We start from the raw sequence: 15,952 nt of genomic DNA, 5'->3' as shown, positions 1-15,952 counted from the left end.
AACGCCAACGCATTCTCCGAAGTTGGCCCCTGACAGTAATGCTAATTGATATTGCATTACAGTGCAGAGAGTGTTTAAATTAATCTTGTGCATCGATAATGATTGGTTGAACGGTTTAGCATAATCTTTGTACACTATATAACGTTTTTATACACTTTTTTCCGTCGACCGGGGCCTACACTATAGCATGAAAATGTTCCTTGCATACTTACCAATACGGCGTTAAGATCGATAGGCGAAAATCAAACCAGTAGTAAGAGTTACCTAAACCTCTCACGGTTGAGCACGGTTGGTTGTTTGTAAATCTAATATTACGGCCGTTCTGGCAGATGTATCAACACCATCACTCCATTTCAGACTAAAACTACCACGCCTCCTCTGTCCATGTGGACGACCTAAGAAGGACTTGACGGGCTAGGTCGTCCGGTGTTATTCTAATGATAATAATAGTCCACTGGAAAATGGCTCATCTTAGATGGTATTAATTTTATTGTATTGTATTCGATTCCACTGTACAAGTTAAAGGAATCGTTCAGATAGGGGTTCCTTCGCCAACCTCTTCCTCCTTGGGTGGAGTTGTAGGTGGAGTTGTAGGTGGAGTGGTAGGTGGATTTGGGGATGAAACAGAGTCACTAGCGCTTCCACCCTCGTTCGGATTTCCTGAAGGTTTATTAGAGTCATTGGTATCACCTTCTGGCTTTGCAGCTAGTGCTGGAGCTGCAGTAGCAGTTGTAGTTGCCATCGAAACTGGAGTGGCGGTTGTAGTCGAAGGGGAAGCGGTTGTCATTCCACCCACCGTCGACATGCTGTTGCAATTCGGACAGTTAATCGTCAGCGTGCAGTTGTCGCACGTAACATTAATGATGCCGTGCTTCCCATTAACCTGAATCGGTTCTGCCGACTCACTTTCGCTTTCCGAATCGAAGAAAATCGAGAAAATATCATCCTTTGTGGCGGAACCAAGAGAAAAAAAATTATAGAATTATATTTAAAAAAACCAAAACACTTATCAGCTGATGGTAGGCAACAAACACTCACCAGAAAATCGTCAAACGCGGCAACGGGTGACCATTGAGTGGCCAACAGCGATAGCACCAACGTAAGCAGCAGCAATCTCGTCGGGTGTACCATTTCGAGACGAAAGACTTCAACAAAAGCGACGAACCTTCCAGCAAACAAGTCACCGCGCACTACTGAAGCTGCACAATGGGTACCATACGTTTATATTTGTTCTAGTAACTCCAATTGTTACATTGCGTCGTCTGTCTAACGTCTTAAAGTTTAACTTATCAGTCCTTGAGTTACCGGATGTGGAAAAACACGGGTGAAACCTTTCCGGCTACTGGCAGGGTAATGGGTTTACCATACAAAAGTTCAGCAGGTCGCTGCAACCCACCATACAAATAACAAGCGTTTTATGTGAAGACACGTTTAAAGTTTCTTCAAAGTCGCAGAATGCTGGTGTCGCAAATGTGCTGCTAGAAATTGGTGCCGGCACCTATAACCTGCACCCGATCGACACCCGATAAGATTTTGAAATGTAATGTACTAGGGTAGTATACAGCTCATAAAATTAGATGACGGTACCTTTTACCATGCAGTACGAGTTCGAGCAGCTGCATAAACAGTCTCCGGAACATCGGTCACTCCGTCCCGAAGCAGGGGATGCCGCATTATGCAAAGTGGCACACGGTTCTAGGGGACAGTATTGCCGGATGCCTGCTCAAGGTCTGTACGGTAAGCGATAGGCGAAAGGTTGGTGAAGATGTGAGGCGTTCCGCGACGCCAACCGGATTTACAGCACCGGCGAGTAGCTGGGTTGCTGGCTACAGTATAGAGCTTCCGCGCGCGCTGGTGCTATCAAAGTAAACATTTACGCCGGTTAGGGGTTCATCTAGATGTTTAATGGCAGATAATGACATAGCTACAGTGGGTAGCAAACATTTATTGCCATGCGCGCAATAGTATAATCTCACTAATTAAGTTTAATGGAAATGAGAGCTATGTGCAAAGTGATCTCCAATTTGGTAAATTAGCAATCGTTCCGAATCAAGCGATCGGTCAATGGGCCGAATGTCAATTTTCCATTTAGTGGTTTGGCGCGTATTAATTATGAGGGGTGCCGTGCATTTGGCAAGTTTCAAATATCGTAATTTTTCTTTGTCGTTTAAAAATCTTTGTTAAAAAATTGATTTATTCCACAACGTTATCAGTGCTTTCGACATAACCAAACTACGATGGTGGGAAAGTGGTGGTCCGAAAATAAAGAACACATATTGATTATATGCTAGCTTCAATGTTGCGGTCTTCCATAATGTTCACAAATCAACGGCCAACGAATATTTCTTCAAATGGTATGTTGTTGATCCTGATGTAGCAGCGGCGAAAGGAATTATCGAATGTTGAATAAAAAATTAGGATTTCTAACCAAAAACCGCAATAATAGACATATAATATCGTTAAAACAAATTCCAAAAATTACAATTTTTCAGTTCTATTTTTCATTCTTATTTTATTTAGATAAACTCCCCTCGCTTTAGCAAAACAAGTAGGCCGTTCTTCAAAAATTCCCTGGCTTCAAAGTGAAAGCTACACACATTTTTTTTATCAAGCACTGTTCAGTCCGGGTAACATGATCAGCAACATTGATCACCACACCGATCGTAAGTGGTGATCATATCGTAATCTGGCAGACCTAAGTAGGGTGGGTTGGTCCCTGGTGTGTGTGTGTGTGTTGAGAGAAGGTTGTTTTAATTTAATTACCGGACAAATTATGATACTTACTGATGGTCGACTCGATTTATCAAATCATGCAAACCATTATCAGTTGGCACCGCGTGCTAATGGTGTTGTTAGATCATGGTAAGTGCAACAAGCTGCAGCATGGTGGCTGCGGCGCATGCAGGATGGCGTATTATTAGCCGATGTACTGCGGTGTACATTACGTAGCGTTGTGTCAATAGCTGTCGTTGTCGCGTTTGAACTCTTCTCACGGGGGCACTGCTAGCGTTTGATTGATATTAATGCATAATGCTTTAATAGGGCTTTTGTGCCATTCGTTTGATAATTGTTTCGTAGCTAACTGTTTCCCTTCCGGCGGTTAAATGTTAAGACATTAAATTAGCATTTGCAAAATGTTGCAAAACTACTCACCGTAGCAGTATGTCATTACAAACCGGGTCGCATAATGAAGTGATAATAAAAAAAGTGTATAAACGGTAAAGAACGGTATGAAGCCGTAATGTTATTAAACGTTTGTGAGTGATTCTTTCCTTTTAGAAATAATTGAGAAATAACATTAAAGCATATCAATGCAATTGGTTAAACCACACGTAAATCAAGCGTTAACTGCTTCATGTATTCGCACACATTCGACTGCCAGCAATAAAATGCATTAGTCGCAGCATCATCTTCGTTGCTTCTGTTGTGCGCCTTCATTACTCTCGTTTTCTTCTCAATCCACAATCTACATTTACTAACTTGCTTTCCTTTTTGCAGCACGTTAGCCAACGAATGTAGCCGGTGCAACTTTCATGAGCGCCTTGTCGGGCAGGAATGCACTGAACGGTCAAGAATGTGAAGCATTTCCTGCAAAACAAAACACAATGCTTGAGAATTTTGTGCATTGTGGGAGAAGGCAATGTTGTTTTTGATCGAAAAAATGACTCCAAACCACAAAACTCAGTGTTTCTTAACCTAACCTCAGTTTCGTTCGAACATGCAATAAGGCATCGCTGAGTGAAATGTGTTATTGATTAATGATCCATCGTGTTTATCGTGCTATGCAGTAAAAGAAGAGGATGTATTAAAAGCTAACATAGACATCTCTTTGACGACTTAATCAACCAGTCCATGTATATTGTTTATCATTATTTTCTGTGTGTTTTTTTTATCACTTTCCATACTTTCAATAAGACACTTTTGCTCTCAGATATCAAGCATCTTCGCCGCCTCGAATCCATTTAATCTGCAATCGACTGGGCGCCAAGGAACACGCAGCGTAACGCGATGCGTCAAAGTGCATCCACTGTGCCAATTCCGCCAAGTTCGCATTCTTTCGCAATGGACGTTCCAATTTTTCACGTTCCATATATGTGCCATCACAGATCGAGTGTGGACGAAATTGGGCGTATCGCAGGTCGCAGGTGATTTCGCAAATGGTGGGAAAGTTGTCCGGTTCATCGAACTGTTCTCCTTAACATGCTCCGCATTCCTTCGTGGCTATTAAATATCCCACCGCGGAAAGATGCGCATCGTAATCTTGTTGCACTATCAGATTTGCTTTGATGCAGAATGAGGTGGATTGATGTTATTTTTATAATAGAAATACATTTCAATTTTAAATTATCAATTATATGTTGTTGTTGTCAAATATTAGAGAGGCTTTGGACCTCCTGGGTCTCTTTCGCCTCTAAATATCAATTATATGTTCTTGGGAGATTTTCAGAATGATTAAAGATACAAATATTTAAACAAAAATCACAAAAATAACTTAAGTACGACAAAACAATCTTTTAAGGGGGTTGGCCCATATCGCACAACTCCGCAGTCAATACACCAGGAACGGCGTGATACTTCTGATGGTAACCTGCAGATCGGCGGACATTGTTGACAATGATATTTTTCCTTCAATCTGCAACAATTCACCTGTTAACATACGGAGAAAATTATGATTATGTTGAAAAATGAAAGCTGATAATGTTTAGAAAAAAACAGGGTTTGAAATGCATAATTATGTATAATTCAACAAAATAAACTGCATTCAAATCAAAGGAATCATTTTTTAAAAATATGGTGTCATTGCAACTTGACATCATATTGCTGCAGATTGTACTGTTCTTTAAATGAAAACGATGCTTATACGGAAAAGATTACGTATGAAAACAAATATTTGAAATCCTTGTTCAAAACTTCACATAGACAACTGTATTTACTTAGATAATTTGTTGCATTTATTATCATCGCGCTATCGCTGTACGCTCGCAACACACGCACAATATCTTTTTGCTAAAGCATTTCATTACAACTCGAATAGTGTGTGTGGTTGTGAGCCTGCAACGATTTCGTTTCGAATTTTCATTTTTATGTATGTACCTAACAACGCTTTTCGGTGTTCGAGAATTCACAAATTACAGTCCAGTCTCTAGTAGGAATTTCCTTACTCATGAACACACACACTTCAGTGTTTTTTGTGTGTAAATTGTGTTTTGCTTCCAATGCCATGCAATCGACAACGATCGGTGTTGTTGCCATTATGATGCTTTTCGTAATATACATATTTATAATTATTTATATAGATAGCTCGTTCTTTCCTTCCTGTGTTACGCCATCTTCATCCGATTACACATTTTTCGCTTTACTTTGGCGTATTCTGAGGCGAATATCTAAATATCCTAAATAGGCTTCCGAAAAGCCATTTCGTTTAGCTGCAGCTACTTTAGTGTTTATAATTAATCATTTCAGAAGTGTATGTGTGTGTATATGTGGTTTTCAATTTCACCTTCAATTTTGTATCGCTCTAGAACGGATTTATCACAAACCAACAAAAGCTAGATACAAAGGCATAAATGAAGCCGTATGGCAAAACAACGGATCGCGAATGAATTAATCGTGTACCGTTTTGCAATCATTAGAAATCACCGAAAGCATACAAGCATAGCAAAAAAACAACAATGAATTGATTCATTTCGTGAAACAATAACAAACAAAACGAAAGACAAGTAACAAGTGATAAAATTGCGGGCACAGCTGGCGGGCACACACATTTCTTCCTTCAGGTCATATCCTTTTGTAGATCGTATGCAAATATATTCTCCTTTCAAGGCGTGTCGCCCAACTAGCAACGAGCCATGTACGTGCATCCGAAGTGTGCTGTTATGGATCGGGCATAGCACCACCCGGACCATACTGGCCAGCCGATGTCGGTGTAGGCAGATTCGAATCGAGTTCGGCTGTACCGATCATACTACTGTTGTTGCCCATACCGGCCAAGGTGTTGCTTCCACCGGAGAGTTGCGCTCCAAGTCCGGCAGAATTTTGTGCCACAAGCGCGGACAGATTACGAATTTCCGAAAGACCCTCGCTGGATGCTAATGAAATCGAAAGAGGTGACGTATGATCGAGTGACCCAACGGCGTCTGAAAGTAATGTAGAAAAGAGGTTCGTTTTCATGCATACAAACAGTGGATGACCAGCGGAACTTACCAGTACGATCGGAATCGGGGGACTTTGCGACGCAACTGTTTACGCGCAGTTCCTCAATTGTGTCTTCCATCCGAATTACGATCGCCTTTTGTGCTTCGTATTTGTTTTCCAGTGCCTGACGTTAGAAGGTAAGTTAGATAATAATTCTCAAACCTCTTTAAATTTTTACACACTGTTTGGCAATTTCGTACCTTGAATTTTTCCTGGTACTCTTCCTTCACCGTTTTAAGCGTACGTTTCTGTAGCGTGATTGTTTCCTCGCGCTTGATGAGCTGTTGCTCCAGCTCTGCTTGCCGCTCCTTGGCCGTATCAAGTTGGGTCGACTTTTGTTGCAACGCAAATTTGAGGTCTATGGAAAACGGAAACAAAATTTAGTATTCGCTAACGCGTCCACACTGCATTCTTCGAACCTTTCCATTCTTCGTGGTAATTTTCCTTCATGAGCACAATTTCTGCTTCGCGCGCACGCAACCGGTCTAACTCAATCAGCTTCTCCTTAAAGCGGAGCTGCACCTCACCCATCATTATCAGCTCGGACTGTAGCCGCGTCAACTCTTCGCGGTACTGTTGTCCAAGTTCCGCCTTGCCAATAGCCTTCCGCAGCTCGTTGCGTAAATCGAACAAATCACCCTGGGCGTTTTCCAACAGCAGATTAACCTCGCGGCGTTGAGCGGATTCATCCTTGATAGCCACCTGCAATGCTTCAATCTTCAGCTGTAGCTCTTTGCATCGTTCCTGTTCCTGGTACAGGGATTCCTTCCAGCGAACACATTCTCGCGATACTTCCGTCAGCTCGGCGTTGGTTTTACGGCGCACCGTACTAAGCTCCGCATTCAATGAAGCGATCTCGCGCGTTAATCGTGCCACCTGATCCTTGAGCGCTTCATTGTTCTGCTCGAGAGCACGAATCTTACGACTCTTGCCGAGCAGTCGACGGTTTCGCTCGGCATGTATCTCCCGTCGGTGACGCTCGTACTGCAGCTGCAGATGCAACAACCGTATGTGGTCATGATAGTAAGATTCGGGCAGGCTCGTACGATTACCATTTTCAGTCATGGTGGCCCGTGTCTTTGCGCACGTTTCTATGTACTGATCTAGGAGTGCGTACGGATCCAACCGACCACCGTTTGCAGCCGCCTTCTGTATCTGCTGATCGTGCTGCAACTGGGAAATGCTGTTCTTAAAGCGCAATTCTTCTTGCAGGATGCCGTAGAATATTTGCTCGTAAGGCTGCGGCCAGCTGATAATCGTTTGCGTTGCCGTCGAGATGGTCGCATGTGGTGGAACCGGAGTCATTACCATGTCAACGTCCGCTTGACGATCGATGCGCGATCGTGTGAGTGCAAACGAATCACCCGGTTGCTGGTGTTGGTGCTGCTGATGGGGATGATGGTGATGATGCACCCGTTGATGCTGAAAGTAGCTACTTGGATTTGCAACGGTCGTTAAATTGTTGCTTAACTGCCGAAACAGCTCCTGATTCCGAACGAGCTGCTCTCTCGACCGTTGTTCCTGTTTGGTATGGAAATGAGTGGCGGCCGATATGGCTTCTTCCTCCGATGGACTACTGTCCGCGTTGCTACCTACCCCCTCTGATGAAGACGCACTGTTCCCGCCACCGTTGGTCGTTTCGCCAGCACGGTGTGTTGGGTGCTGCCCTAGCTGGCGCTGTTTCACGATCGAAACAGAATCGAGTAGTAGCTTCGGATTCACCTTGAGCGCATAATGTTTCAGATCTGGCAACGAATGGCGGCGCTGATGGGCCGTAAACAATGATCCTCCCGGACCGACAAGATGATGATGGTGGTGTTGATGCTGCTGATGATGCAGATGTATGTGATGGTGGCACTGATGATAATAATGATGGTGCTGCTCCTGTCCAGCTACCGGAGGACGATTATACACAGCCATCGGCTCCGGTATTTGGAGCTGCTTGTTAGCACCGGCACCACTCAACCGCGATCCAACCGTGACGAGCTGCGAAGCCATGGTGGCACCATTACGGATAAAGTTTCCGCTCGTATCCGCCGGTGACGTACCGGTACTGTAGTACGGATCGTTCGAATCCACCAAACAATGACTGTGCAGCCGTCGGCGGGTGTAGTTGATGACCGACTGGGAATTTTTAAAATGTAGCCCTCCGGCAGAACACGGCGAACCTTCGCCTTGGTCTTGATCTTCATCCGCACACAGATCCCGTATCGGGACGGCTGTACCGACTGGTAGTGATTGCGAGTGATGCATGTGCGGACTGTTGATATCGTTTACCTCCTGATCTTCTTGGCTCAGATCACTGGGGCGTAGTAAGGCCGGCTGGATCTGTACCATGGGTGACTCATTGCGGGAGGCGGTCGATGCTGGCACTACCGCTGCGGACAGTGGGACCGATTGCTGGTCGATAGGAAGCGGACTGGACGGTACGCTATTGCTCGTGGTCGACGTTGCAGAGGCCACCGTTGTCATTGTGGTCGTCGTAGTGGTAGTACCCGTATCGGACAATTGCTGCAACGACTGATTCCGATCGCTCACCACTTGAAGCAACTTTTTAGATGTGACTACCGCTAGTGGATATTCGTAGCTAAAGTGGGACTGCCCAGCATCCTTCTTAATCGGCGACGCTGGTTGTGATGGCGTCCAGATAGCTCGGGCCGTTTGCGGTTTCACCGATGTAGGGTAAGGCCGGCTACTACCAGTGGGTTTGGTATCTTTCATGGGTGTCGTTTCGGGCGTTGCCTCGACAGCTGCCTCCGGAGGCGATGCACCGTCCGCTGCCGGTGGTTGTGGGGCCGGCACAGTTGGAATCGTATAGCTCGGGGTAGGAATTGGCGTGTGCGGTACCGTGCCCGTTGTGGGCGGTGGCGTTGGCTGCATAAGAGTGCTATTAGGCGACCAGAATGAATTTTGTGCCGTGATCGTACACAGCTGTTGGTCTAGTGAAAGCGTATTGAAGAAGTTAACGTTCGCCTTCCATGGTAGTTCGAACGCGTCGGACGTACCACCGCCGGCCGTATATTCGTAAGGTTTAATCGGTGTCATGTAACACGGACATTCGTTACCACCGGCTCCATTCACTGCCAATAGCGGTGCCTGTGAGCTTTCCTGCGGTTCCGGATACTCAAGCGACATTCGGGCACACTCGTTCACCACATCATGCGGTTCCATATTTTTCCAACGCTGCTGGCTGGTCTCACTTTCCTTGTCGGATAGTACGAGTCGCGGATGGATCTTAACCGTATCGAGCAACGGCTTGATCGTGTGCTGAAACACGGCCTGACGTCCGGCCGCCGAATATTCATGCTTAAGGAAGGCCACAAAATTGCACGGATACATGCCGTACAGCCGAGTAAACAGTTCGTACAGTCCGAATTGTAGATGTATCAGCTGATACTCGGGCAGATGCGATTCGTTTTGGTTCCACGTGGCGAGATAGTTAAACACATCGAACAAATCCTGCACGAAGCTACCCATTGCCAGTGGAATCACGGGCAGGAGATCGATGATGCACAGTACTGCGTTAATCAACGAGGTGATGTCTTTCTCCACCTTGGACAGCTTTAGTACGTCCTTTACCAGCTGATGAGCACCGACCTTGTACAGCCAAAGCGGACGCTTCTGAATGATGTGTCCGAATAGGGTGAGAGCCAACGTTTTCGATGTCCCGCTGCGTATCCACTCGGACAGTCGATCGAATATGTGCTTATCGTGGGGTTGCTGTACCTTTACAAAAATTTCTACGATCCGTATCGACGACGTGTGAGCAAAGTATTCCATCATGTTATATGCAAGCCAGGATTCTTTGGCTAAAAATAAACAAACAGAACCCTTCATCAAACTTACCCTACAGGCATTTTTTTTTAATTGCTATTAGAACTTATATCGCATGTAGTACAATGTTTCTGCATTTTGATGAATTCGTTACGAGCTTACCAATACTAATGATAAAAAGCAAACAAACATGCTAATCTTGGATTCGATCTTGCCCTTGTCTGGGTTTTTAGGTAAACCCCTTCTCACAAGAAATCGGCTATACTTACTGGAAGAAAATATCTCCTGAAACTTGCGCTTCACTTCGTCGACCCGATCCATGTTGTTGGACTCGAGGTCGTCAAACAGATTGGCCACATCCATTGTTTCGTGTTACGTTAGATTTGTCCTTACAGGATTACGTCGTATACCTCTTTCTCTCCGGTGCGTGCGTGTTTTTTAAAGCTTTGTTGTGGTTATTTTTCACGGCTTATTTGGGTGACACGCGATTTGCCAGATTCCAAATTCTATCCGTTGCTCTACCCCGGTACAGCTCTGCCGGGACGATGTCGCTCTTCCAGAGATTGTATGCACACGCAGCAGGCAATCTTTGTTCTGCTATCATATTTCGGTACGGTCAACGTCACCTCAATGCGGCAGGGGTTAGGCAACGCCAACCTTTATGCTAACGAGGGTTCGCTTTTGCTTTAACTAGATTGATTGTACAAAACGGGGAAAAACAAACGGTTCGCCAGTTCCGACATCCGACCGGAAGCAAGTGGCGAACGTAGCCACCATTGGGCTTAAACCCTCCCCGAAGTGAATCACAGCTGCATACAACAAAGGAATTAAACCAATGTCCCAAGTGAAGTGAAATTATGAGAAAAACTTAAACAAACAAGTAAACTGCACAAACTACACGGGAGTGTTTTCCATCGCAGCGTTCGAAAACTTTCCAATGCCACAAATGTTTTTACAATTTCCCACTGCACTATATCAGTCCATCTTCTGTTTCTGTTGAGCTGTGGCCACATGTATCGGAACTTTTGACAGAACAAATCAACTTTTTTTTTTGCTGTTTCAAGCTATGGCCACAGGTAGCAAATGTTTCTTTAAAAAATAGGTAATAGTGCATATTTCAAGAACAATAACAACGTTTTGTGTAAATATACAAACTATACTATCCTAGTTATACAAAATACAGCATTTCCTTCGATAGGTGCATTAAAATTTAAGTTTTTCTTCGTTTGTCATTTGTTCCAGGCACGAGCTAATTTAGCAACTGTCAAATGAAACAGTTATGCTGTAATTACACGGTAAATAGTGCTACAGTGGACACATGCATTAATTGTGATCGTCATCAAGCGTGCATAGTTGGAGTGTTTTTCGGAGTGTGAACAGTTGGAGAACAAACAACTTCAGGCTAAGAAATACTGAATGAGAATATCACTGTAGAAAGGATTAATTAAACTGTGTAGATATCGTTTCGACAGTGCGAAGTGTTTTACCTGTGACCATCTAAAAAACGAGAGTATCTGAACACTCCAGTGTGCTACATTTTCAAGTTCTTCAAGCCTGCTACAAATCTCTGAACAATGGACGCCGGCATTAGCCGTTTCCTGGAACATATGGAAACAATGGCTGAATAGAGATAGAGAGATCGCCATATTCAACAGCCTTTCAACAGTTAAGAAATTGTAAGTAATACTGTAATTCGTAGAAAGTGTAGATATTCTAACTCATATAAAAAAGTCATCTTGTTCTCGGTGTGCCATTTTTATTGGTTTATTCCTAATAATATCAATGAATGTAAAAATATGCCGTTATGTTTACGTACTGCACGCTATCTGTCTCGAACAAAACACGATAGTTTTGTGTGTCGCACGGCAATAGTTCATATTAAGTCTTATTAATTGCTGCTTACGTGTACACGCCAAATGCAACTAATCATTTGTTCAAAATTGTAGTACGGTGCATCGCGCACCGGGTTTAACTGTGATAAAACGAACACTATTTCTAATGGTAGTTACTAGTTGCGATAGACTGGCCGTAAATGGCGCTTCCAACGTTTGTTGTTAGCACAATAAATCAATGGGATTGCGTTACGGCATTTTTGTGCGATAGCACACTATACAATAGAAAGCATAATCTTACGGTGATGTGAGGTCAAGATCAGGATCAGGTTTTATCGGCTGTTGCATTGTGGTCAGTACTTCGTGCAGATTGGTCTCAGGAAACATATCGGGTCCGAAACCGAACATCTCTAGACTACCATCCTCCTCCGGTTCGTCGTTCGGTTCAATATCATTCTCCACATTGTCCGGAGGTATAACTTGATCCGCGTGCACCTGCTCCTGATGATATTTTACATCGCGCAAACGTGTGAAGACGCGTGGACAAAAGTTACACCTTTGTAGCGGTTCACGGCCTATCGCATCGGCAGGATTCTCCGAGTGGTACCGGCTCTGATGCGTCATCAGATCACGGTAACGATCGTACATTACGCCACACTCGCCACACGGGAACCGTAACTGCTGCTTGTGTATGCGCAGATGCGACGCAAGGTTCGGTTTGTGTTCGAACGCTTTCGGGCAGTACGAGCACCGGTGGACTTGTTTCCGGCTTGACGCTTTTCTTCGCCTGCGGATACACTGCTCACAATGATGCGGCCGCACACTCGGATGTTCGGTCAGGTGCTCATGCCAATCGTCGCTCTTCTTGTAAATGCCTGAACATATACTGCAGTGGCACAGTTTGATCGGTTTGCATTCCGGCCCACCGTCGGTCGTTGGATGATGCACCGCGATGTGTCGCAGGCACCTTCGATACTTATCAAAGTCCGCATCGCACACCCTGCATACATAGTCCTTTCGTTTGGATTTTTTCATCATCGCGTGAGCGGGCGACGCATCGATAGCTTCGGCCTGATCGCGCGCATGTACCATCAGCTGATGCGTGGTACGATCCTGCTTGCGCAGAAAAATTCGCGGGCAGAAGTCACAGCTGTAACGGGCAGCCATCGTCGCACTGTTGGCACCATGATATTTGGTCTTATGATACTCGAGCTGATTGTAGCGCATAAACTGCACGCCACACTCATCACATCTGTGCGGCAATTCGCCGCTGTGGTAAAGTGCGTGCGATCGCAACGCAGTTCGCGATTTAAACAGCTTCGTACAGTGCGGACACGGATGCAAAGTGATGCCGAATTTGCTTCGTTTTCTTTTTAAGTGCTGTTTATTCGAATCGTTCGAACCATCCTGATTAAATGAAGCGGCTGTATTGCTCCCCAAGACTTCCATATCATCATCATTACCATCGTCGTCGTCGTCGTCGTCGTCGTTATCAACATCGTAATAATGATCGTCCACGAAATTCTCGTGCTCCACTGGTGCTTCCATCAATTCCAGCTTTATGTCTTCTGGAGGCATACTGGCGTAGGCTTCCAATTGCCATCGATATTCTTCCAATACGTGTTCCGTTAAGGGCTCCAGTACAATAGTTAGCCGCGATGATGCTTCCAGATCCGCATAATTCTGGTTCGAAATCACACTGTGGGCATCGTTAGACGTTTGATCGAAACTGTCTGACGCTCGTGAGAGTAGTTCATGCGCTACACTACTACTGCTTTCATCTATCTTATCAACTGTGCTGTTAATTGCCACTAGTTCACTTTCCGTATCGTCTCCTTCCGGTAACGTGTCGCCCTTCTTTATATGTGCGATCCGCTCGTGCACTTTCTTATACCGTGCCTTATGGAACAACCGTGGGCAATAACTGCATTTGTACGCACCGGTCTCGGGTAGGGTCGGATGTTTACGTTTCCGGTGCGTCCGCAGGTATTCGTTACGCGTGAATATGGCAGGACAGTATTCGCACTGATACCCTTTCTTTGCCATGTGCGTTGGAATGTGTTGCGTCATGCTCCACTTGCGCGAAAACGTTTTCGGACAAAACGGGCACTTAAATAGGTTCGCCTCCTGCTCCATCGTGGAGGACGCTTCCAGCTGATCCATCAGCTGTTCGCCTCCAAACGGATGTTGATCATCTAAATGTTCCGAGTACATATCCTCCGTGTCGAACGGCATCGCACAGGAGTAACAGTAGAACTGAAATGCACTCGGATCGTTAGTGGCACTCGGTGTCGCAGTCGGTGCAGCAGATTCATTCGTATCCGGTTCCTCCTCCTTGATCACCATCATCGGTTCGTGCACGTTCGGTGGCAGTATTTCCGGATCGGTAAGCCCCTCACTATCAGCCGGGGGACAATCTTCGAGCAGTTGATTAAACCCTGCCGCAGACTCCTTGCTCGCGTGCATATCCGCATGCATCTGTTTGATGTGGCTCGAGCGATCACACTCGCGCAAAAACCAACGCGAACAGTAGTGACATGGAATGGAGGTACCGTTAGCCAAGGTTCGGGCTGCGTTCGGTCCGTGGTAGCGCTTTTTGTGCAGGGCCAGATAGCTTACGCTGTAAAAGCGGCAATTGCATATGTCACAACCGTACGGCAGCTGACCGTCATGGTTCAGTAAATGCATACGCAGTGACGAACGATGTTTAAACACTCTGGAACACTTGGGACAGGAGAAGGTATCCTTTTCCTCCGGTTTCGAATTGGTTGGATATCCATGTATCTTACGCTCATGTCCCGTCCGTCTCATCTGTGACGTGAAGCTGCGCGGACAATGTCGGCAACGAAACAACCGCTCGTCTGGTTTATGTCGGCGAAGATGTTGCATGTAGTACATCCGGCGCGTAAACTTCCGTGGACAATATTCACAACTAATCGGGCGATCGACTGTCGCGCTTGTAGAGGTGTTGGTGTTGGGTGTTGTCGTCGTAACAGTGCGAACCGTTTCGGCTTTCACACTGACTGCTGAGCTTCCGTTACCGTTGAAGTGCGATTTCTTTGTCCCAACTCCTGCCTCCTGCCCTATTCTGTCCCGGTGTTTCCAAAGATGCTGATCCAGATACATTTTGTGCTTAAATGTTCGTGGACAGAACTGGCATTTAAATTTCCGCTCATCTGACGAAGCAGTGGCGCTACCACCACCACCACTCTTACCCTGTTGGGCAACGCTTGCCGCGGACTGTTGTTTGACGGCAGCCTTTTGCTCTCGTTGCAAAAACTCTGTTGGTGTAGTGGTTCCGTAGCCTGGTTCCGATTTCACCGTCGGCCGCAGGCTTCGTACTAATGAGTCGAATTTCAAGCACCGTGTGCGAAAACACTGGAACTCCTCCATGGTGAGCGTACACGACCAGCAAATGCTGCTGGGGCAGTAATCTTTCTTTGTCAACTTTATGCCTATACATTCGTATATTCGTCGCAGCAGTTCTGCACTTGCCTGTGTACCGCTCGACGAAAACAGTGGCTCAATTTCATTCTCCGAGAAACAAAACCGGCAGTACGTTTCGGGATTTTTATTCGGACTGAAACGAATCATTATTTTGCAGATAGTAACAGACGTGGCGGACGAGTAGCAAGTCTTATTGAAGCAGATTAATACTGATACTTACACATTCACTGGATCATCGTCGACGACCGGTTCTTCTGGTACTTGTTCTGTTGCCAGATTCATCTTGATGTGTGATGTTCAACCTCTGACAAAAACAGATTTGTTGGCCGTTGCTATGCTATGCAGCGAGGCAGTCAAACAAAACCCAACATTACGCGCAGCATTTCTGAAGGACACCTCTTCCGGTTATAAGTTCAAGCTGAGAGATACGTCTCACAATTCCTGTTGACCGGTAATCAATAGCTTATGTTGCTAGCTAGGAAACATTAGCATTAACCACTCACCTGATAGTAACTACGGAACCCTAACAATATGTGCTTACAAAAGCTGTATATCTGAGTTAGGAAAGCAGAATCAAACGATCCTTCCACATTGTCCTTCAATCTTCGTTTCTTGAGCTACACTTAATGTCTGCATTTTTCACAACGCCTCTGTGTTCGTTCACGCAGCATCTTTTTCCATCCTATCCCCTGTGTCAGCAGTGT

The 15,952-nt window shown here is 45.3% G+C and overlaps 3 protein-coding genes across 3 annotated transcripts; all 3 read right to left on the bottom strand.

The window, feature by feature from the left end:
- Window positions 1-532: 532 nt before the first annotated feature.
- Window positions 533-1,131, bottom strand: LOC128299334 (mucin-7-like). The gene is made up of 2 exons (XM_053035260.1): window positions 1,039-1,131; window positions 533-946 (listed from the first exon to the last, which is right to left on the bottom strand). Exons 1-2 carry the CDS (start codon window positions 1,129-1,131, stop codon window positions 533-535), a joined length of 507 nt encoding a protein of 168 aa, XP_052891220.1.
- Window positions 1,132-4,930: 3,799 nt separating this feature from the next.
- Window positions 4,931-10,882, bottom strand: LOC128297830 (hamartin). Its single transcript, XM_053033532.1, has 5 exons — window positions 10,239-10,882; window positions 6,615-10,004; window positions 6,396-6,553; window positions 6,205-6,319; window positions 4,931-6,137 (listed from the first exon to the last, which is right to left on the bottom strand). The coding sequence occupies exons 1-5, from the start codon at window positions 10,330-10,332 to the stop codon at window positions 5,875-5,877; spliced, it is 4,020 nt and encodes a 1,339-aa protein (XP_052889492.1). The 5' UTR covers window positions 10,333-10,882; the 3' UTR covers window positions 4,931-5,874.
- An 840-nt stretch (window positions 10,883-11,722) lies between these two features.
- Window positions 11,723-15,915, bottom strand: LOC128309447 (zinc finger protein 271-like). Its single transcript, XM_053045837.1, has 3 exons — window positions 15,752-15,915; window positions 15,469-15,689; window positions 11,723-15,381 (listed from the first exon to the last, which is right to left on the bottom strand). The coding sequence occupies exons 2-3, from the start codon at window positions 15,528-15,530 to the stop codon at window positions 12,099-12,101; spliced, it is 3,345 nt and encodes a 1,114-aa protein (XP_052901797.1). The 5' UTR covers window positions 15,531-15,689; window positions 15,752-15,915; the 3' UTR covers window positions 11,723-12,098.
- Window positions 15,916-15,952: the final 37 nt, after the last annotated feature.

Source organism: Anopheles moucheti, chromosome 2 (genome assembly GCF_943734755.1).
Source record: "Anopheles moucheti chromosome 2, idAnoMoucSN_F20_07, whole genome shotgun sequence".
Taxonomy (NCBI): domain Eukaryota; kingdom Metazoa; phylum Arthropoda; class Insecta; order Diptera; family Culicidae; genus Anopheles; species Anopheles moucheti.
This window is presented reverse-complemented; position numbering and strand designations above follow the sequence as displayed.